We start from the raw sequence: 24350 nt of genomic DNA, 5'->3' as shown, positions 1-24350 counted from the left end.
TTTTAGCTAAATAAAACCATAGGCAATTGATCGGAAATATCAGGAAAAATCTTACAAGTTTATTATTTGTTTGCTTGGACCAATCCTCTTGCCGAAGAGTTTTACAGTAAAAATTGATTTTACGTCAAAAATATCACAGAAATATTGAATGTTGAGGTAAGGCTGGGATAGCCAAGTTCAAGAATAACGGAAGGTGACTGTTGAATCTTTTTGAAAATGTATAAAAATATAGATGGTAGGCAATTCAAAATTAAAAAAAGGACTCTCGGAGCATGGACTTTTGAGTTAAAAATTAAAGAAGGCTCTATGAGCCGAAGTACATGTTTTGTCTATTGTCTTTTTTTATTTTGAATTCCCTACGATCTATATTTTGATACAATTTTGGACCCTCTTTGTACGGAGAGAGTTGGCAATTGTTAATCACATTCTCTCATCTCATCGACTCTCCTTCGATGGTAACATGCGTTCCGTCTCTGCCAGGATTGGACACAGCAGCAGATAACCGGTAAATATGTAACAGGCATAAATGGCAAAATAGCTCGCCTCGCCTGATAATATATGAGACAACTGTTCTATTACAAAGTCTTTCTTGGGAGGCTTGGCTAATTTACTCGCTCGTTTTACACGGGGTTCCATCGTTTTCTTTTCTAATCGGAAAACCTTGCTCCTTAGTTTGTTGACCTTCTGCCGAAGTTCCGCTTCACGAGGGGATGGGGAGGATGACGACTTTGATGCTTTACATCCTATGTCCTCCAGGATCGCCTGAATGTCATCTTAAAAAAAAAAACACACACACAAAACACACATAAAATAACATAACCATAACAAGTTACAACCTGGAAGAAATTAAAACACGTGTAATTCAATCACAAAATGAAAATAAACAATAGCGTAGGAAGGCAGGCCAGAAATGAAGTGTATTAGCAATTATGGATACGATGTGGAACAATGATGGAATTGACCTTGTTTGGTACTGAATGGGTGAGGCCATTAGAACTGTACCCACGGAATACTAAGCTTTATATTGATTGATTGATTGATTGATTAGGACAACAGTACCAGGTAAAACTCCTCACACACCATGCCTCTTTCTTTCTTTCTTTATTTGGTGTTTAACGTCGTTTTCAACCACGAAGCTTATATCGCGACGGGGAAAGGGGGGGGGGGGAGGGAGATGGGAATAGAGCCACTTAATTGTTTCTTGTTACACCATGCCTCTAACAGGATATGTTTCCCATCTTTACGTGTGGGAACTACAGGTACAATTTCATCCATCCATGCATCCGCCCTATACAGCTTCTTCTTCTGCGTTCGTGGGCTGAAACTCCCACGTGCACTCATTTATTTGCACAAGTGGAATTTTATGTGTATGACCGTTTTTACCCCGCCATTTAGGCAGCCATACGCCGCTTTCGGGGGAAGCATGCGGGGTATTTTTGTGTTTCTAAAACCCACCGAACTCTGACATGGATTACAGGATCAGGATCTTTTTCGTGCGTACTTGGTCTTGTGCTTGCGTGTACACATGAAGGGGGATAAGTCACTAGCAGGTCTGCACATAAGTTGACCTGGGAGATCGGAAACATCTCCACACTTAACCCACCAGGCGGCCGCGACCGGGATTCGAACCCTCGACCTTCCGAGTTAATAGACCGACGTCTTACCACCCCGCCACAGCGCCCGTCACCCTATACAGCAATTATCAACTATGTAATGGATGGGTTTAAACTTTTTTTGATGTCAGGGTGTTCTTCATGGTTAAAAATCTCTTACCTGGTTGAACAATTTGTGCATCAGGCGACAGGTCGGTGCTGGCTTCATTTGTAGCTACCCTTTGCGATGGTGGCTTCCTCCCACTAGCAACCTGCAAATTGCACAGCTCTTTCACTGACAAACTCACAACCAACACCCAGTCACAATGAAACAATTCTCCCAATTTTATGGCATTGGTCTTAGGCCACACAAAAAAGTGTATGTTTCTGGTAAGGCAAAACAAAAAATAATCTGTTTACGGTATCCGGACCGACCCTATTTTTTTCCCACCGGCCCTAGACTTTTTGGGGGCATTAAAAAATAAAATTAAAATATTCAGATGGCTAAAATACAAAACTAAAAAGCCGACCTACCGACGCTATTTTTGGGGGGCCTATGTTACCTTAAACAGACTTTTTTGTGACCTAACATGACTAAAGGTGGAGATTTTTTTTCTAAACTTTTTTTTTAAACCATCTTTTTAACTATTTTGTTGAAAAACAGGAAAACAATTTTCGAATACCCCTTTTATTTTTGAAAATGCAAAAAAAAAAAGTCTAGGGTCGTCGGGAAAACATAGGTAGGGTCAGGTGACCAGAAACATACAACTTTTTTGTTGTTGACGCCGACCCTATACCTTTTTTGCCATTTGGGGCTGTTTTTTTGCAAAATAAGTTCATCATATCATCATAATCAAGACGTCGATCCAAAATAAGTAACTTTTTTTTGTTGGCCTTATCATTTTTTTGCGCTAAATGCAAACAGGCATTATTTGATGGGAACAATGCTGTTGTTTTCAATTCTTACATCAGCCTCAAACTTGTCATTACTCAACCTGCATTTAATAGTGTGCTTCTTTGGTTTGCAAAAACCTAAAACCAATAAATAAATAACCTTCGGTGGTGGATTGGGCACTGCAAACAATGTCGGGACAGCATTCCACACAAGTGATCCTCTCTGCAGGATTGTTTTACTGGTTGGCCTCAAAGTGATCAGTACAAAGCTTGAGACTGAACATCAGCTGGCTGCAGCTTTTCAAAGTCCTCTCGCCTTGTGAATTGCATCCATATTCTGCACCTAGTTTGACAATAAAAACAACAATGTTATTGTTAAACTAAGCAAAAAGGAAAGACAAAAAAAGCTAAATCAGATCTTCAGTCTAAATCTAACGCTCTGCCTGAACGCAAAACGGATGAGTGATGTACCTTTGTACTGTAGTTTTCCCGTAAGCAAGGTTTGATAAAGGATTCGACAAATAATGCCCACGGGTTTGTCATCAAGTGTAAACTGTTGTTTTGTACTGACTGCTGACTCACACTCACATTCGTAAGTACTCGCTGACGCTGTAGTCAACTGAGTGAGTTGACTCGAGCCATTGCATTCTCATTCTGAAGAAGGTAAACCTGATGAAATAATCACTGCACAACCCACCTTTTTTCTTCTGTAGGGAACTTGTGGAAAGTTTTCCCGAAGCAGCTCTGTTTGTAACGGGCGTTCTTGCAACAAAAAGCCGAGCACAATTTACCACCACCTCGCACACGATCGGTACCTACGCGATCCGCCATTTTGTTTTCGCCGCCAGCATGTGACTAGGGACGATAACCCACAAACACTTTTTCGCATTTTCTTCGCAAGTTCCACGTCTTACTAATGTACAGTGTTTGATATAGAACAGTTGCCACTTGCAGTTAATTAATTTATTTTAAAAGAAATAATGCCCCCTGGCATTGAAGGTGGGGTCACGAATCATGGTTGCATCAGATGTAGGGACTAAGGAAATATCATCGATCCCTGGAAAGCAATAGTAGTTCCCCTCCGGTTTCCGTCGAAGGAACGTTACCACCAGTTCATCAGGTCGAATCTCTTGCACCTGAAACATGCAAGTACCTGCGATTTCAACTAAAGATTGATGCAATATGTGTACTAGTTTCACTAACATGAATGTGTTTAATGTCTATCAAGATTTTGATGCATCCACATTCACTGGCTAAAAACAAAATAAAGTAATTATTTTGTTCAGACTTACCATTCCATTGAACATACAACTTTTACAATTAAAGAAAACATTGACACTTACCGTTCCTTTAAATGGATTTTGGAAATTTAATTTTGATCATAATTTTTTATATGTTTAATTTTCAGAGCTTGTTTTTAATCCAAATACAACATATTTATATGTTTTTGGAATCAGGAAATGATGTAAAATAAGATGAACGTAAATGTGGATCGTTTTATATAAAAAAAAAATATTATAATTTTCAGATTTTTAATGGCCAAAGTCATCAATTAGTTTTTAAGCCACCAAGCTGAAATGCAATACAGAAGTCCGGCCTTCGTCGAAGATTGCTTTACAAAAAGTTCAATCAATTTAATTGAAAAATGAGGGTGTGACAGTGCCGCCTCAACTTTTACAAAAAGCCGGATATGACGTCATCAAAAGTATTTGTCGAAAAAAAAAAACGTCCGGGGATATCATACTCAGGAACTCTCATGTCAAATTTCATAAAGATCGGTCAAGTAGTTTAGTCTGAATCGCTCTACACACACACACGCACAGACAGACACACACACACACACACATACACCACGACCCTCGTTTCGATTCCCCCTCTATGTTAAAACATTTAGTCAAGTTTTGACTGGGTGAAATCGAAAGAAAAACTATTATTAACTTAATGTTTAGCCTAATTTTTCACTTCATAGACTATCATAGCAGCAAAAACTCACCTTTTCTCAAGAACCTTGGGTGTTGATCACTGTCGTAACAAAATCACAGACTTCGGAAACATTCTCGAAATCTTTCTTCGCTGCTGGAAGCTGAACTATTTCTCTCTGTAACTGCGCATGCGTAGTCACCCGCACCTCTAAGTCACTACGCGCAAAATAGTTCTAATCTTTCTTCAAAACTCTGAACATTATTTGCAAAACCGTTCACCATCGTAACTGAATTTTGAAGAAGCATGTCATATTGCACAACTTTCAACTTAGTTTGCAGATGCAATTTTGAGAAAATAATACTTAAATAACATTTAGCTTAGCGATTTTCTATGCCCTTTCATGTCAAGATCGTGTTGAAGATGAATATGCAAATTCTAAAGTTCAAATTTAGGACTTGTTGCTGTTGCACGCGTGTGGAAACCTATGTTACGACAGTGATGGCAAACTTTCAAGCGATTAATTTCGTTTAAAAAAAACAATTCTGTGGACAAAATAACATTTCAACTGTCAAGTACACTTAAACCAAACACACATAACAAGAATAGCAGTCCTTGGACATTCTAAACGATTCTTGTAGTGAGGTGCAAAACTAGTTGATGGTTCATGTCACAGATCAGACCTCCATTTTTCACGCATCCAATCATTTCTTTCGCAAAACAACCTTCATAATAATCATGCAAAATACTCAGTTTTGTTTGTACTATTTCTTTATTCATTTTACTTCTCAAAAATACCAATATCATGATTTAAAATTCAATTGTGGGCTAATTTGATTATGGTACACACAAAAGGTTCAGTTTCTGAGACGCACCCATATACAAGCAAGGTATTCAAAACTTAAGAACAGAAATAGGGAAGCAAAGTAGAACATGCAACATAGTGATTTAACTGGTGATTTCAGAAAAAAATAACAATGGTTTACTCATTTGATAAGCTTAATTTAAAGCTTGGAAGACAGAAGAAAAAAAATGAAAGTGCAAAAGTGGTTACAGTGTTCAGAATTAGTGTTAGATACCAAGTTGAGTTATCCCTCTTCATGACAGTTAAAAGAAACGCACCTCTTGTCGCGCAAAATTTTGAACTGTGATGCTTTTACTACCCCCACCCCCTACCCATTTTTCAGAAAAGAGTGCATATTATCTTCCAAATAGAAAAGCAAGGTAATCAGATGATCAACAACTTCAGAAAATAAATAGGGAAGAAAAATAGAACATCCAACATTGCAATTTAACTGGTGAATTCAGAAAAAACACCTTTTTTCCCCTCATTTTTGAAGCTGAATTAGAAGTTTGGAAGACAGAAAAAATAAATTAAAAGTGCTAAAGTGGTTACAGTTTTCAGTGTTATATACCAAGTTGAGTTATCCCTATTTATCACAGTTAAAAGAAACACACCTCTTGTCGCGCAAAATCTTGAACTGCGATGCATTTACTACCCCCGCCCCCTACCCATTTGAACAAAAAAGAGTGCATATTCTCTTCACATTAGAAAAATAAGTAAAAGTAACTGGACATTTTTAAAATACATCTTTTCTGTCAGTCCAAGGATTGCTTAGTCCATTAAAACAAACAGATTAGGATTTAACGCGCCCATTTTAAGATAAAAAAAAAAAACAACATGATAATTGATATATCAGACTTTTTTTTAAGCAATTACTACTGAAGATTTGTTTTTATTTTACTGTGAATTAATTGATCACAATTCAAGATGACTAATATAGGAACAGAATAAAGCATACTGTCCTGGTAATATGAAAAACTCACTTTTGTATCAGTTTTGAAAGTCATTTTCAAGCATGAAACAGAAATAAACATATGATATAAAGTGTTAAAGTGGTTAAACTTAGGTACATTCAAGTTGAGGTATCCTTCTTACCGATGAAAAAAAAAGATACACACCTTGATGCACAAAATCTTGAATTGTAATGATTGTACTACCCCTACCCCCTATACCCATTATGCATTTGCTCTACCTATGAGACAAGTAAGTAAATGCGACATGTCACTTTTAAAATATTATTTTTATGTAAGTTCTGGCTTGTAGAGAGAAAAAAATTGAAAATAAAAGTGGCATTTTGCTGATTCAGAAGATAATTTTTGAAAAGATGCACAATTAAATCATTTCAATTAATTTAGTATATAATTCGACCGTGTATATGTCAATGAATAAAGTCTTGTATGTCCACACATGAAGACGACTAATATAGGATCAAAATATAGAACTCAAAACACAGTTACTTTTCAGTTTTATGTAAATTAAATAAAAGAAACAATTTTGTACACCTATTCCGAAGTTAATTTCAAGCGGAAACAAAACACAATTCGATTCTCTAGCCACACTGCCCTCCAATTTTCCCAGAGTCAAGGCAAATATTCCGAGATTCCCACAAAAGGACAGAAAATGGTAAAGATCTTGACACATTTTGTTTTAATAGAGAAATAACAAGTACAGCCATTAGCTGTGTCACTGGATTTCTTTGTCAGGCTGAAACTTAGCTGTTGTGTTGGTGTCTGCTGTGTGTGTCTGGGTCCAAAACAGCTTTCACATTCTCATTTACACACTCAGTTTTTTTGTTGTTTTTTTATTATTTTTTTAACACACGTTACTCACACAAGTATACAATTCCACACACAGAGCGTTCGGGGAAGGAGGTCTCGCACTCGGGCGAATCACACCACCAAATACAAAGTATAACGTACACATATTTTACTATTGAACCAAAAAGCAAATTAAATCATGAATAAATCAATCAAGCAAAACTTCCACACAATGACACACTCACTCTCGGTTCATACTGCGCTCTGGGCGCACACACTTGGCAGCACGTACACCGTTCCGACGCCGTTTGTCTTCGTGCAAGTCCAGCACAGGCACACGATTGTCCAAGAATGACAATAATCCTCGTGAATGTCACAGCAGGCATAGTAAGGTTACGTAGAAAAGTCTAAAAGGGTGCGTTGATGATGGTAATCCGGTGTACACACACACACACACACACACACACACACACACACACACACACACACACACACACACACACACTCCGATTTGGTAAGTTACCTGATAATGTAGCCTGTAGATCTAGCCCGGACACTTGATCAGACACGAAGAGCAATACTTTCACATTTCCGATGTTCAGCGATAAACTTGTTTTCTTCGAGAATTCTATGCTTGGCGCTGGTGGACAATATTCACTTTTTTGGCCAAAAACGCAAGTTTTGGCCATAAAAGACAAAGATTTGGCCAAAAAACCCACACATTTGGCCAAATAAAATAGATTTGGCTATAACTTTTTGGAGGGGCAAAACTTTCTATGTAAAAGTTTTGGCCAAAACTGTTTTTGTTAGCTAAAACGGGAGATTTGGTCAAACTTCTGCCATAAAAAGATTTGGCCAAAAACAGATTTGGCCAAACAAAAAAGATTTGGCCAAACAAAAAAGATTTGGCCAAATCTTCACTTTTTTGACCAAATCTTTTTTGTTTGGCCAAATCTTTTTTTGGCCAAATCTTTTGTATTTGCTGGCGCCGGTGGACAATATTCACTTTTTTGGCCAAAAACGCCGGTTTTGGCGTTTTTGCTTTTTTGGCCAAAACTATACTTTTTTGGCCAAAACTTTGCTTTTGGGACCAAAAAAGTGTGTTTTTGGCCCAAAAAAATGAATATTGTCCATCAGCGCCAAGAGGTACTCAAAGATTTGGCCAAACAATAAAGTTTTGGCCAAAACTTTTTTGGGGGCCAAAACTGTCAATACAAATGTTTTGGCCAAAAAAAATGTGGCCAAATCTAAAACATTTGGCCAAAAATGTAAAGATTTGGCAAAATGTTTTAGATTTGGCCAAATATTTTTTTGGCCAAAACTTTGCACTCAAAAGTTTTGGCCAAAACATGTTTTTGGCCCAAAACACACTTTTTTGGCCAAACATGTACGTTTTTGGCCAAAAAAGTGTGTTTTGGGCCAAAAAAAGTGAATATTGTCCACCAGCGCCAAGTATTGAGTTCGATCTTCGTGCTATTCTGGCGCGTTGTCACCAAGAACGTTACAAAACAGGATATCATCATGATGCCTCTCCACAAAAACCAGGTCTAGGAACTCTTCATCTTAAGTCAGTCAAGTCAAGTCAAGTATGTTATTGTTTTGGGCCCAGAGGGCTTTGAAACAAAGATATAATTTTAACAAAAAAGGTTTGTTTGTGTATTTGTTTGCTTAACGCCCAGCCGACCACGAAGGACCATATCAGGGCGGTGCTGCTTTGACATATAACGTGCGCCACACACAAGTCAGAAGTCGCAGCACAGGTGTCTCACCCAGTCACATTATTCTGACACCGGACCAACCAGTCCTAGCACTAACCCCATAATGCCAGACGCCAGGCGTAGCAGCCGATAGATTGCCAATTTTAAAGTCTTAGGTATGACCCGTCCGGGGTTCGAACCCACGACCTCCCGATCACGGGGCGGACGCCTTACCACTAGGCCAACCGTGCCGGTATACAAAAAAAGGTAACGGAGATCGAACTCAAGAAGAAAACAAGTTTATCGCTGAACATCGGAAATGTGTACTCTATATTGGGGTGTGCACGTTAAAGATCCCACGATTGACAAAAGGGTCTTTCCTGGCAACATTGTATAGGCATAGATAAAAATGTCCACCAAAATACCCGTGTGACTTGGAATAATAGGCCGATGTGAATGCGTGATATATTGTGTAAAAAATTACATCTCACACGGCATAAACACGCGCTTTGAACTTCTGATAACGCGCTTTATAAATGCCCGTTATTATTATTATTATTATTATTATTATTATTATTATTATTATTATTATTATTATTATTATTATTATTATTATAACAAATCAGACAGTTAATATATGTGTGCAAATTGAGCGGACAAATACAAAAAGTACGGTATTAACCTCCTCAACACAACCCTCATCTTGTCCCATAGTGATTTCTGCCGTCAAAAAACATGTGGTTCTCAACTCACAAGACCGATTTGTCGTCTTCCATTGTGAAATTCAGATCTACCCGAACTACGTGCATTGATCTGAGCAATAAAATGTAGTAGATGCGATAATCTGCAAACATCTCTTCAACACAATCTGCATCTTGTCCCATCGTGATTTCTGTCGGCAAAGAACATGTGGGTGGTTCTCAACTCACAAGACCGATTTGTCATCTTCCAGTATGAAATTCAGATCTGCCCCAAGTAGGTGCAATAAAATGTAGAAGCGATAATCTGAAAAAAATATGTTCGCATGAACGCTGCTACGTTGTCATCAGTTCGATGTCTTTTATCCAGAGCAGGGATGAACACACTTTTTCATCAGCAGTTTGTTATGTTTATCCGCAGACTGCTTTCCATTACTTGTCGTCTGTTTTAGCTTGACTCGTAGGGTTCTTCAGCCAGGCAACAAAAACTTGTTTACTGACACGTTCTCACGCACGACATGTCGTAAATGCAAGTTCTAACAATTGTTTTTTTTTATTGCACTGATAGAGAATGTCGATATTTGTAAACTTCTGCCATTTCCTAATGTTTATTTCATTATTTTGCATACGGATACGGTTAATGAGTGGATAATCTGTTACGACACGAAACGCGTTTTAAATCCCGGAAGGGAGGCTACTCCAACGTACTTTCAAAAGTATCCTACAGCCTTAAGTCGAGTTCACTTTAATCAAAGTATGTGTTATGGACGTATAGATTGTTCGTTTTGCAAATAGCTTTTGAAGGAAAACAAAAATCTTTGTTAGGCGTGGATTTACAGTTGTTTTTGTCGGGTACTATCTCAGCTAGATGCTCATAATTTACAAAAGACGGACGGTATGAAGTTCAAAACCAAGACTAGAGTGACGTCACCTTTCCGCACAGCGGTCCTGGACGCGTGTTGAAACAACGTCTGCGAAGGCGACATTTGGCGTTTTTCACGTCTGGGCCGAACGAATGCATACAATAATCGTGTTTCCTTGACTGAAGGGTGTTTGGGTGGTGTTTTCTATTCTGATTTAGGTTTCAGTACAACATCCGTTGGTACAGTAAAAGAACCTAGTTCCCTCTCTCGCCTTTTTCTCAAGAATTCTTTTCATTTAAAATAACCGAGCAGTATAATATTATATTATAGTTAAATACCCCTGCTACCACAATGAAAGGTATCCTGGCCATCCACCTCATAACTCCGCTTTTGTGCCCCTTCAGAAACATGTTTTGCCTTTCAACAGACCACATAGTGCCAAAACAAAGGCCTAAGCATTTCACGCGGTTAATGGATATTATTAATGAGAGAAATGAGTAAAAATCATGTCGACATTCTTGAATGGGTACGGATGGTTTGGGATCGCAGGCGGGGGGGGGGGGGGGGGGGGAGGGGGGGGGGTTGTAGGGGAGGGGGTGGGACTCATATGGCACATAAAGGGATACACAAAACTTATTTTTCTTTTCACACACGCGTGCGCGCGCACACACACAGACACAATTTAACACACATACAAACACATGCACACACACACACACACACACACACATACGCACACACAATCTATATATATATATATACGGCTTGTGTCTGTCTGTCTGTCTGTGTGTTCGCGATGGGCGCCATGTTCTCCATGGATCTGCTTCAAATTTGGTGGGCATATTCAGGTAGACCCCGGGCACAACCTGGTCGATAAGATTTTTCAACACGTGCTCTCAGCGCGCAGCGCTCAACCGATTTTTTTGGTTTTTTTTGTTCATCTTCCCTGATCCATTCCCAGTAACTCTTCCTTATCTTCTCCAGTGTTGTGCGTTTATCTCCCTTCCTTAGCGTGGCGTCAATCCATATTCCCGTTACTATTTTTAGAAGGTCACTGTCCACAACGCTTTCATCCATATTCCCGTTACTATTTTTAGAAGGTCACTGTCCACAACGCTTTCATCCCGGGGAAGCCGGGTATTCCCGTGCGCCACTCACCCGGGTACCCGGCTCTGCTTCTTCCCGGCGAAGCGGGTATTCATCTAGTGATATATATATATACCCAGTATACCCAGCTCAGATACCGATGAGCTAACGCAACCGCTGTTTTTACATTTAGTCAAGTTTTGACTAAAATGTTTTAACGTAGAGGGGGGAATCGAGACGAGGGTCGTGGTGTGTGTGTGTGTGTGTGTGTGTGTGTGTGTGTGTGTGTGTGTGTGTGTGTGTGTGTGTGTGTGTGTGTGTGTGTGTGTGTAGAGCGATTCAGATCAAACTACTGGACTGATCTTTATGACATTTGACATGAGACTTTCTGGGTATGATATCCCCAGACATTTGTTTTTCATTTTTTGAGTCACTTGAGAAAAAGTGACTCTATGTAATCGGTCAGTGTTAGTCTGTCCGGCCGGCCGGCCGTCCGGCCGGCCGTCCGTAGACACCACCTTAACGTTGGACTTTTCTCGGAAACTATCAAAGCGATCGGGCTCATATTTTGTTTAGTCGTGACCTCCAATGACCTCTACACTTTAACGATGGTTTCGTTGACCTTTGACCTTTTTCAAGGTCACAGGTCAGCGTCAAAGGAAAAATTAGACATTTTATATCTTTGACAAAGTTCATCGGATGTGATTGAAACTTTGTAGGATTATTCTTTACATCAAAGTATTTACATCTGTAGCCTTTTACGAACGTTATCAGAAAAACAAGGGAGATAACTAGCCTTTTCTGTTCGGCAACACACAACTTAACGTTGGGCTTTTCTCGGAAACTATAAAAGTGACCGGGCTCAAATTTTATGTGAACGTGACTCCCAGTGACCTCTACACTTTGACGTCTGCTTTGGTGACCTTTGACCTTTTTCAAGGTCACAGGTATGTCTTGAAGGAAAAAAATTGAAATATCATATCTCTGAAACTATTCATCGGATTTGATTCAAACTTTATAGGATTATTCTTTACATCAAATTATTTACATCTGTAGCTTTTTACAAACGTTATCGGAAACACAGGGGAGATAACTAGCCTTTCCTGTTCGTCAACACACAACTTAACGTTGGGCTTTTCTCGTAAACTATAAAAGTGACACAGCTCTAAGAGTAACAAATGTTAGTGTGTCTACTGTTAATATGATTGCTTCGAAAAAAAATTAATGATGCTAGTTTATGTGAATTAAGTTATTGATGGGGTTTGTTTATGTGAGATTAATGAGAGTATTTTTAATGCCAAGGTAAATATTTTGTTGCTCGATCCATGCAATCTCATTCTTCAGGTATGCATTGTGTTGTGAATAGCAATTTCTTCCTGTCCATCTGATGCCTCATATAATATTCAGAACTGCGAAAGTGACTCGATCGAGCGTTTGCTCTTCTTGTTGGATAAATGTCTTTGATGACGTCATATCTGGCTTTTCGTGAAAGTTGAGGCGGCACTGTCACGTTCTCATTTTTCAACCAAATTGGTTGAAATTTTGGTCAAGTAATCTTCGACGAAGCCCGGACTTCGGTATTGCATTTCAGCTTGGTGGCTTAAAAATTAATTAATGACTTTGATCATTAACAATCTGAAAATTGTAAAGAACATATTTTTTTTATAAAACGATCTAAATTTACGTTAATCTTATTCTTCGTCATTTTTTTTATTCCAAAAACATATACATATGTTATATTCGGATTAAAAACAAGCTCTGAAAATTAAAAATATAAAAATTATGATTAAAATTACATTTTCGAAATCAATTTAAAAACACTTTCATCGTATTTCTTGTCGGTTCCTGATTCCAAAAACATATTGATATAATATGTTTGGATTAAAAACACCCTCAGAAAGTTAAAACGAAGAGAGGTACAGAAAAGCGTGCTATCCTTCTCAGCGCAACTACTACCCCGCTCTTCTTGTCAATTTCACTGCCTTTGCCATGAGCGGTGGACTGACGATGCTACGAGTATACGGTCTTGCTGAAAAATTGCATTGCGTTCAGTTTCATTCTGTGAGTTCGACAGCTACTTGACTAAAATTAATGTATTTTCGCCTTACGCGACTTGTTTTTTTTTATTAGGTCACAGACCTTGAAGACCCAGGTGCAAGACGAATATTAATAACTGAAATGCGTCTTCATCACCACCCAAAACATGCCTCTAGGGTCTTCGCTTCTACAAGTCGTATCATAACCCTTCGTTCGGTCGTCCAGGAGTTTTCTTCTTCAAGGCTCCCGTTCTCCCCGCACACGCTACTAGTGTGGGTACGCGCGATGACGCCGAACGACAACACACCTGTCTCGGTTCAGTCGTCGTCGTCGGTCTCGTCTTCCCCGCAATGTCTTCAATATCTTGACGTCGCCGTCGGTGCCATCTTCCTCGCAATGTCTATAATATCTTGATGTCGTCGTTGCCAGTCCCGTCTTCCCTGCAATGTCTATAATATCTTGACGTCGTCTTTGTCGGTCCCGTCTTCCTCGCAATGTCAATAATATCTTAACGTCGTCGTTGTGGGTCCCGTCTTCCCTGCAATGTCTATAATATCTTGATGTCGTCGTTGCCAGTCCCGTCTTCCCTGCAATGTCTATAATATCTTGACGTCGTCGTCGGTCCCGTCTTCCCCGCAATGTCTATAATATCTTGACGTCGTCGTTGATAGTCCCGTCTTCCCCGCAATGTCTATAATATCTTGACGTCGTCGTCGTCGTTCCCGTCTTCCCCGCAATGTCTATAATATCTTGACGTCGTCGTTGTCGATCCCGTCTTCCCCGCAATGTCTATAATATCTTGACGTCGTCGTCGTCGGTCCCGTCTTCCCCGCAATGTCTATGCTATCTTGACGTCGTCGTTGTCGGTCCCGTTTTCCCCGCAATGTCTATAATATCTTGACGTCGTCGTCGTCGGCCCCGTCTTCCCCGCATTGTCTATAATATCTTGATGTCGTCGTCATCAGTCCCGTCTTTCCCGCAATGTCTATAATATCTTGACGTTGTTGTTGTCGGTTCCGTCTTCCCCGCAATGTCTATAATATCTTGACGTCGTTGTTGTCGGTCCCGTCTTCCCCGCAATGTCTATAATATCTTGACGTCGTCGTCGTCGGCCCCGTCTCCCCGCATTGTCTATAATATCTTGATGTCGTCGTCGTCAGTCCCGTCTTTCCCGCAATGTCTATAATATCTTGACGTTGTTGTTGTCGGTTCCGTCTTCCCCGCAATGTCTGCAATATCTTGATGTTAACCACCCAAGATGGGAAGAAATATCTCTTTCGTCGAAACTAATAGGTTTTAGGTTAAATGACCACAATTTTTACTTCAGCAAGCTTACTGTCCCTTTATGAACCATAGGAGTCCCTCCCCCTCCCCAACCAACGCCCCCCCCCACCCCACCCCAGCCCCACACACCCGCCTGCGATTTCAAATGATCCTTAACTTTCAGCTGGAGAATCAAGTGTGTCTGTCTTAACTTAGTATTTTTCTTTAACTTTCAGCTAGAGAGTCTCGTGTGTTTGTCTTAACTTAGTACTTTATTTTAACTTTCAGCTGGAGTCTCAGAGAAAAAAGAAACCCCTAATTCCAGTGGTGAGTAGATGCGTTGGTGTTCGGTACACTCTCTGTTATCAAGGTTACTTTGTTTCCTTAACGGAGCGATTTACTCGATGTGTGTTTCGTAATTGAATATCTGTGGTGTACATCTTAAACAGAATATTTTATTGGACAATTCAAACATCTCTGAGGTGGCATTCGCAAACACAATTACACAGTATAATTATGCCATTAATAAAATGTTTGTAATGTTTTTATCAACTCAAAGTTGTGATGAGATTTCCTAAAACACGAAAACGTTCTTACCAAAGATAAAATACTTGTAAATAAAATAAAAAACAAAGGGTTGTTTACTTAAGTTTGAAAAAGCGTCACTGACATGATACAAATGCTCACCTCGCTGCTTTTCAATCACCAAGCCTAGTGCTGAAATTGTATGAGTTTAACGAACGAAAGCATGTGATTTGTGTTAGATCATAGTAAAGACATAATTATTATTTCGGAAAAATGAAAGACACTTTGAATATTAAATTTACCCTTCCCGCAAGCCGTGAATACGATGTGTCACTGACGTGGCACTCGAACGTCATTGGCGTGGCACTTAAACATCACTGACGTGGCACAACACTTGAACGATATAAAAATTATGATTAAAATTAAATTTCCGAAATCGTTTTAAAAACTATGTCATATTATTCCTGGTCGGTTCCTGAATCCAAAAACATATAGATATGATATGTTTGGATTGAAAACACGCTCAGAAAGTTAAAACGAAGATAGGTACAGTAAAGCGTGCTATGAAGCACATCGCAACCGCTACCGCGCCAAACAGGCTCGTCATTTTCATTGCCTTTTGCACTAACGGCGGACTACATTCAGTTTCATTCTGTGAGTTCCACAGCTTGACTAAATGTAGTAATTTCGCCTTACGCGACTTGGTTTTTTTTTTATTTTAGTGTCTGCAAATTTACTTTTGCGAATTTGATTTTGGGGGGTGTCCTAGGTCTCCGGTACACTGCATAAAAAGTAATTGATAAAAAATAAAACTCTTTGTTTCAAACGGTAAGGGGAATAAATTACCTTTCTGGGAATATAAGTTCTACAGCTAAATGTATGTGTTTAGTTTGTTTTATAGTGATTGGTGTAGTTCGCATTATCTATGAACGCCAAGAAGAAGACGATCTATGACAGGTGAGTTGCATGAGTATTATTTCCTCTTAATGCAAAGGGAAAGATGTGTTTCATTTGGCAGTAAAGCGAGTTATCACCTTGATAAGTTGTTGCGTGTTTCAGTGTCCATGCTAGGACTAATCGTGGGTGTGGCTGTCTCGACATTGCTCCTGTCTTGTTGTCTCGGCTTCGTTATCTTCAAGCGAAGCAAGAAGAGCAAAGGTGGGTTGCACGTGAATAATAATAATAATAATTGTCAGTAAGTACTGGTGTCACATGACTGATGTGAACCAGTTGATTGGCTAATGGCGATGCGCTAAAACTGTTAGCGCACTCTTGGAGTGCGCTAACTTTTCCACAGAGCGTATTCTTGCGCCCTTTGCCTAAGCAAGACTGTGCTCTCATCCTCAGAATTAATTAATGACATGTAGCTTATATTCTCCACAATACCAAATGACCATAAATTCCCTGCTTCTCAATTAAAGCAGAAGTGGGGGTTTTTTCTGACAGATTGCATGTGCCTGTGCCAGTGCCAGTGATCTAAAAAAATAGAAGCCGCTGTGTTTCATCTAATTTTCGCCGAATTGCATAGATTCTTCTCATATGCCGTGTTAGTGGCATGTAGCTTATCATCCACATTACCAAATGATGAGTTAGTATACAATTCCCAGCGGCTAACAGAAAACACAAGTGTTATTCCGATAACGTACCAGCAAGACCAGTTTGGAAGACTGACTCGATCGATTCTGTAGCAGACAACACAGAAATACGACTACATCAGTTCAGTAAATGAATGGTTTCAGAATTATTATTTCAAAGCAAGAACAATCGTAATCGAAAACGTGTAAGGTTCAGAACGTTCTTACCATATATAAGATTTATTAGCAGCCTGCCTTTAAATGCGTACAGACTCAGTGCAGACTGCAGTCGTTCCATTGCCCAGGTTGGCAGGTAGCCTAGCAGACGACATTAACCCCGCTCAGCAAATTAACATGTTGGGCAAATGTGAACGAAAAAACGATGGGGATATAATACGTGTAGGGTTCAGAGCATTCTTACCGTTCATATTTAGTATCAGACTCCCCGATGAGTGAAGATAGAACACGAGAAAAATGCCACATTTGTTTTGAAAATGTGCGAACCGTCGAGTCCCGCTTTGAGTCAATTCAAGGGGAGTCACTCCGCATAGTCAATCCGTCGAAGCTCGACTGAGAGGTTTCGAATCGCAAATAAAGAAGAGCCTTTCTCCGAGTTCAAATGAGGTCTCTCTGAAAGATCATCACTGTTCAGATTAACGCTACACTGGAATTTACCAACAGAAATTAAAATGCGTGTGACGAAAGCACGACACACTTGAGACACCCCACACAAAAGTAGATCTTTACTGTGCACGACCTGACCACACAGTTATGCCTATTCAAATGCGCATTGCAAAATGTGCGTTTGGAATCTTCTTTTTTCTATGGCGGTACTGACAATATCGTTATTGAAACAATCCCAGTGCACTAAGGGATTTATAGAGCAAATCTCGAAAATAATTATTGAACTCAGCGCTATGCGCTTCGTTCAATAATGAATTTTCTCGATTTGCTCTATAAATCCCTTAGTGCACTGGGATGTCTCAATAACTTAAATAATAATACTAATACTACTACTACTACTACTACTACTACTACTACTACTACTACTACTACTACTACTACTACTACTACTAATAATAATAATAACAATAATTGTCAGTAAGTACTGGTGTCACATGACTGATGTGAACCAGTTGATTGGCTAATGGCGATGCGCTAAAACTGTTAGCGCACTCTTGGAGTGCGCTAACTTTTCCACAGAGCGTATTCTTCCGCCCTTTGCCTAAGCGAGACTGTGCTCTCATCCTCAGAATTAATTAATGACATGTAGCTTATATTCTCCACAATACCAAAATACTATAAATTCCTGCTTCTCAATTAAAGCAGAAGTGGTTTTTTTCTGACAGATTGCATGTGCCTGTGCCACAGTTGCCACTATCTAAAAATAGAACCCGCTGTGTCTATTTTTCAGTTTCGACTTGCGAAGAATCTTCTCATAATTATGCCGTAGCTTATTGTCCACATTACCAAATGATGAGTTAGTATACAATTCCCAGCAGCTAACAGAAAACACAAGTGTTATTCCGATAACGTACCACTGAACTAGATCAGCATTTGGAATATATATATACGTAGCAGACTAGAGTTACACTGAAATACGACTGCATCAGTTCAGTAAATGAATGGTTTCGAATTATTATTTCAAGGCAACAACAATCGGAATCGAAAACGTGTAGGGTTAAGAACGTTCTTACCATGTATAAACCTTATTACCATCCTGCCTTATGCGTGCAGACGAGCAATTGTTGTTTTTGAAATGAGACTGCAGTGCAGTGCCGTGGTTCGCTTGCCCTAGCCGCCCTAGCAGACGACATAAACCTCGCAGCAAATTAACATGTTGGGCAAATGTGAACAAGCAAACGATGGGGACATACTACGTGTAGGGTTCACAACATTCTTACGGTTCATATATAATAGTACCAGTCTCCCCGATGAGTGAAGATACAACAGAAGAATGACATACCACATTTACTTTGAAAATCCGAGTCTGCTAACCGTGGCCTTGGCCGGAGTCAATTCAAGGGGCAACACTCTGCACAGTCAATCTGTCGAAGCTCGATGAAGGTTTCGAATCGCACAGTCCTTTCTCCGAGTTTAAATGAGGTCTCTGTGAAAGATCATCACTTTTTAGCTTAACGCTTCACTGGAATTTACCAACAGAAATTAAAACAAGAGTTTGCGTGTGACGAAAGCACGACACACTTGAGACAGCCCGCACAAAAGTAGATCCAGTGACACAAACCTGACCACACATGTTACGCCTATCCAAATGCGCGTTGCAAAATGTGCGTTTTCAATCTTCTTTTTTCTCTGGCGGTACTGACAATATCGTTATTGAAACAATCCCAGTGCACTAAGGGATTTATAGAGCAAATCTCGAAAATAATTATTGAACTCAGCGCTATGCGCTTCGTTCAATAATGAATTTTCTCGATTTGCTCTATAAATCCCTTAGTGCACTGGGATGTCTCAATAATTTAAATACTACTACTACTACTACTACTACTAATAATAATAATAATAATAATTGTCAGTAAGTACTGGTGTCACATGACTGATGTGAACCAGTTGATTGGCTAATGGCGATGCGCTAAAACTGTTAGCGCACTCTTGGAGTGCGCTAACTTTTCCACAGAGCGTATTCTTCCGCCCTTTGCCTAAGCGAGACTGTGCTCTCATCCTCAGAATTAATTAATGACATGTAGCTTATATTCTCCACAATACCAAATGACCATAAATTCCCTGCTTCTCAATTAAAACAGAAGTGGTTTTTTTCTGACAGATTGCATGTGCCTGTGCCAGTGCCAGTGATCTAAAAATAGAAGCCGCTGTGTTTCATCTAATTTTCGCTGACTTGCATAGATTCTTCTCATATGCCGTGTTAGTGGCATGTAGCTTATCATCCACATTACCAAATGATGAGTTAGTATACAATTCCCAGCGGCTAACAGAAAACACAAGTGTTATTCCGATAACGTACCAGCTAGACCAGTTTGGAAGACTGACTCGATCGACTCTGTGGCAGACTACACAGAAATACGACTACATCAGTTCAGTAAATGAATGGTTTCCGAATTATTATTTCAAGGCAAGAACAATCGTAATCGAAAACGTGTAAGGTTCAGAACGTTCTTACCATATATCATGCATGCAGACTCAGTGCAGACTGCAGTGGTTCGATTGCCCAGGTAGCGGCCTAGCAGACGACATTAACCCCGCTCAGCAAATTAACATGTTGGGCAAATGTGAACGAAAACACGATGGGGATATAATACGTGTAGGGTTCAGAGCATTCTTACCGTTCATATTTAGTATCAGACTCCCCGATGAGTGAAGATACAACACGAGAAATATGCCACATTTGTTTTGAAAATGTGCGAACCGTCGAGTACCGCTTCGAGTCAATTCAAGGGGAGTCACTCCGCACAGTCAATCCGTCGAAGCTCGACTGGAGGTTTCGAATCGCAAATAATGAAGAGCACATTCCTTTCTCCGAGTTCAAATGAGGTCTCTCTGAAAGATCATCACTGTTCAGATTAACGCTACACTGGAATTTACCAACAGAAATTAAAATGCGTGTGACGAAAGCACGACACACTTGAGACGAAGTCAACAGTACGACTCTTCGCAGATGACTGCTTGCTGTACCGGGAGATACACACCTTCCAAGACCACCTCACCCTGCAGGCAGACCTCAAACAGCTGGAGATATGGGCCAAGAAGTGGGGCATGCGTTTTAACGCGCAAAAGTGCTACATCCTCTCCACCAGAAGCAAATCGTCCTACCTATACAGCCTGGATAACGTCATCCTCCAGCAGGTCCAACACAACCCCTACCTTGGGGTACTACTCTCCGCCGACCTGAATTGGTCTTCCCACATCTCCAACATCTGCCGCAAAGCTGGATCAACTGTGGGCTTCCTACGCCGGAATCTCCGGAACTGCCCACAGGAGTGCAGGCGCCTGGCGTACATATTACTCGTCCGATCCACGCTGGAAGAGCGCCGCAGGCAGTCACGCCTCAACCTCCTCAACAGGATCTCTGAGGGCCTGATCCCCGCACTCCCTCCAGACAAGTTCCTCACCCCGGCCGTTAGCGGACGACGGAGAGTCATCCCCACAAGGTTCCAGGGGTATGAAAGCAGCAACATTATCGAGCGGCAGGCCGTCAACAACACACGAGGCTTCCGCATCCCCACCTGCAAGACAGACCAGTACAAGAACTCCTTCTTCGTACGGACAGTCGCAGAGTGGAATCAGCTGAGTGACGCAGACCTCCCAGCACGACCAGCCCAGCCAGCCAGCGCAGCATCCTCAGCGCTGAGACTGCCGTCATCAGGGCTGCCCCAACACTGATCGCCTACAGAGCCCAGTAGTTTTTATCATTTTAACAAGTTACAAAGAGTGGGAAAGACATTGAAGCAACAGCCTGTATGACTCGTCCCACCAAAGTCAGGACTTTTATTGTACTCTAAATTATTATCATGCGCTCTCCCGCATCCGTTGCGAAGATGACCAAGAGTGGTCCCTGCAACGTAACAAATCCAGATCCAGATCCAGAGACACCCCACACAAAAGTAGATCTTTACTGTACACGACCTGACCACACAGTTATGCCTATTCAAATGCGCGTTGCAAAATGTGCGTTTGGAATCTTCTTTTTTCTATGGCGGTACTGACAATATCGTTATTGAAACAATCCCAGTGCACTAAGGGATTTATAGAGCAAATCTCGAAAATAATTATTACACCCCCGGTATAGGGGTGTGTATAGGTTTCGGTCGATGTGTTTGTTTGTTTGTTTGTTTGTTTGTTTGTTTGTGTGTTTGTTTGTTTGTGTGTTTGTTTGTTTGTTTGTTTGTTTGTTTGTGTGTTTGTTTGTGTTCGCAAGTAGATCTCAAGAATGAACGGACCGATCGTCACCAAACTTGGTGAACAGGTTCTATACATTCCTGAGACGGTCCTTACAAAAATTGGGACCAGTCAAACACACGGTTAGGGAGTTATTGGTGGATTTTGGTTTTTTGGGGGGATCAACTACGGCATAACTCTTCCTTATCTTCTCCATGTTTTCAGCGTTTACCTCCCTTCCTTCGTATGGTGCACCATATGAGGGGGCATCTTCGGATATTCCCGGCGTTCTGTTACTATTTTTAGAAGGTCACCGCAGTGTCCAGAACGTAAATTGGACCCGTAAATTATCCTCACTGTAAAAGTGCAAAGGTCGAATCAATTTATAGCCACGCGAAAAATACACTCTCATCTATCTCTATATATTTATACAACAGATATAGATATATATATATACGGCTTCTCTCTGTGTGTGTGTGTGTTTGAGTGTGTCTGTAGAAAACACCTGTGTATTGCACAGTTCTGTTTGTGATGTGGTACCTAGGGCGTCGTCGACAAGTATGGGACTCGACATGATATGATCAGGAATGGCATTATGGCCCCTGAATCATGTTCGTGCTGTTCCCATTCCACGAGTCTCGAAGGGACCTAAGCTTGACGGGTCCATGGTTCGAAGCCGGCGTACAGTGCGCCACTCAAGCCAGGTATTCGGCTCTACTTGCTACCCGGCGAAGCGGCAGATACACCCCGGACAAAATCTGGTCGATGAGATATTTCAATACCTGCTCTCAGCGCGCAGCGCAAACCGATTTTGGTTTTTTTTTTCCGGATCTTTTGTTTTCTGTATGCGGTCAGTAGGTGTTACAGAAAGAGTTATATTGATTTGTCTTTTTCTCCGCCTGTCTCTTTGTCCACTCAATCAACTTATTTTAACCACACTTGTTAGCAGTGCCTTCTCAGTTGGTGGCAGTGAGAATGGTAAGGACGGGGGTGTTTTTCCTACCTCGGAGGAATTTCTTGTTGAACTCAGCGCTATGCGCTTCGTTCAATAATGAATTTTCTCGATTTGCTCTATAAATCCCTTAGTGCACTGGGATGTCTCAATAACTTAAATAATAATAATAATACACAATGTGTGTGTGTGTGTGTGTGTGTGTGTGATTGTGTGTGTGTGTGTGATTGTGTGTGTGTGATTGTGTGTGTGTGTGTGTGTGATTATGTGTGTGTGATTGTGTGTGTGTGATTGTGTGTGTGTGTATGATTGTGTGTGTGTGTGTATGATTGTGTGTGTGTGTGTGTGTTTGTGCGTGTGTGTGTGTGTGTATGTGTGTGATTGTGTGTATGTGTGTGATTGTGTGTGTGTGTGTGTGTGTGTGTGTGTGTGTGTGTGTGTGTGTGTGTGTGTGTGTGTGTGATTGTATGTCGTCGCTGGCCTTCGAAGACCTCGTATCTTCAAAATCATAGTTCTGAGATAATGACAAAAGAGTGTTTTAAAAATTCAAATTCATCTTCACCAGATACGAGGTTTTCACTTTTTTGTTTTGAATTTAAGGAACAATTACGAGGATTTTCAACAGACTCGCAGGGATTCAAACAGACAATACGAGGTTTTACCGCTAATGTCTCAACACCCAACGCAATACGAGGTTTTTAAAATCAGGGAAAAAAGACCTTTGGAAAATAGATAGAGTTACAAGCTTTTCACAGATGATAGGAAAAAAATCAAGGGACGGAACCATGCAAAAATCCGAAAATCGGGAAAATGTAAGTTACGAGGTCTTCGAAGGCCAGTGACGATGTGTGTGTGTGTGTGTGTGTGTGTGTGTGTGTGTGTGTGATTGTGTGTGTGTGTGTGTGTGATTGTGTGTGTGTGTGATTGTGTGTGTGTGTGATTGTGTGTGTGTGATTGTATGTGTGTGATTGTGTGATTGTATGTGTGTGTGTGTGTGATTGTGTGTGTGTGTGTGTGTGTGTGTGATTGTGTGTGTGTGATTGTGTGTGTGTGTGATTGTATGTATGTGTGTGTGTGTGTGATTGTGTGTGTGTGTGTGTGTGTGTGTGTGGTTATGTGTGTGTGTGTGATTGTGTGTGTGTGTGTGTGTGTGTGTGTGTGTGTGTTTGCGACGAAGGCGTGTTGTGTAAGCATGTGACTTTCTTGTTGAATTTTGGGGTGGGTGCATGTTTACTAGGTACAGTACCCTGCGCATTGTTTTTGTTCCAAAGTGGGGGTTGGCGTTTACTCGATAGTGGCACTTACAAGGTAGTTTATATTATTTGCATGAAATCTTCGTTTGACGTTGTTTTTTATGACAATAACGGGGCTACTCGGGTTAGCTTCTTATTGCTTTTTTGTGTGTTCTTTTTTCAGAGAAGGTGCAGGCTCTAAAGGCAGAAAGGTTAGGATATTTACAGTGAATATATGTTTGTAAATATAGTGTGTACCTGCTTGTATGTGTGTGTGTGTTATTGTTGTTGTTGTTGTTGTTGTTGTGCTTGTCAATATGTCAGCGTTTCTGCATGTAATCACAACTGTGTGTCACCAAATGTGCCTACCGTTTTTTTCAAATTCTTCATGCATTGATTTGTTTAAATCTGCACTCTAAAACAATCTTTGTGAAGTTCAAATTCATTCAAACACAGAGAATTTGTGACCCTCCACCACGGAACGAGTCGCATGTCACCTTTGCATGGTTTTTATATTTTTACATTTTCCTTAAGAGTTGTTTATGCTCTATCCAGTGGTGAA

At 40.5% G+C, this 24350-nt stretch overlaps 1 protein-coding gene and 1 long non-coding RNA gene across 5 annotated transcripts in view; one reads left to right on the top strand and one right to left on the bottom strand.

Moving 5' to 3' along the window:
- LOC138970624 (uncharacterized) overlaps positions 1 to 24350 on the top strand; it is a 425184-nt gene that overhangs the window by 373516 nt on the left and 27318 nt on the right. For all 4 annotated transcript variants that reach the window (XM_070343089.1, XM_070343090.1, XM_070343088.1 and 1 more), the window contains 3 exons: positions 14940 to 14978; positions 16236 to 16334; positions 23973 to 24000. In XM_070343089.1, the coding sequence (XP_070199190.1) occupies positions 14940 to 14978; positions 16236 to 16334; positions 23973 to 24000 (166 nt within the window). The remainder of the gene's footprint in view (positions 1 to 14939; positions 14979 to 16235; positions 16335 to 23972; positions 24001 to 24350) is intronic.
- On the bottom strand, positions 460 to 3420 carry LOC138970607 (uncharacterized). Its single transcript, XR_011457016.1, has 3 exons — positions 2647 to 3420; positions 1774 to 1864; positions 460 to 773 (listed from the first exon to the last, which is right to left on the bottom strand). It is a non-coding gene; the product is annotated as an uncharacterized lncRNA (long non-coding RNA).

This window comes from Littorina saxatilis, linkage group LG7 (assembly GCF_037325665.1).
Source record: "Littorina saxatilis isolate snail1 linkage group LG7, US_GU_Lsax_2.0, whole genome shotgun sequence".
Taxonomy (NCBI): domain Eukaryota; kingdom Metazoa; phylum Mollusca; class Gastropoda; order Littorinimorpha; family Littorinidae; genus Littorina; species Littorina saxatilis.
The sequence above is the reverse complement of the archived record's forward strand: the minus strand, read 5'-3'. Positions and strand labels throughout refer to the sequence as shown.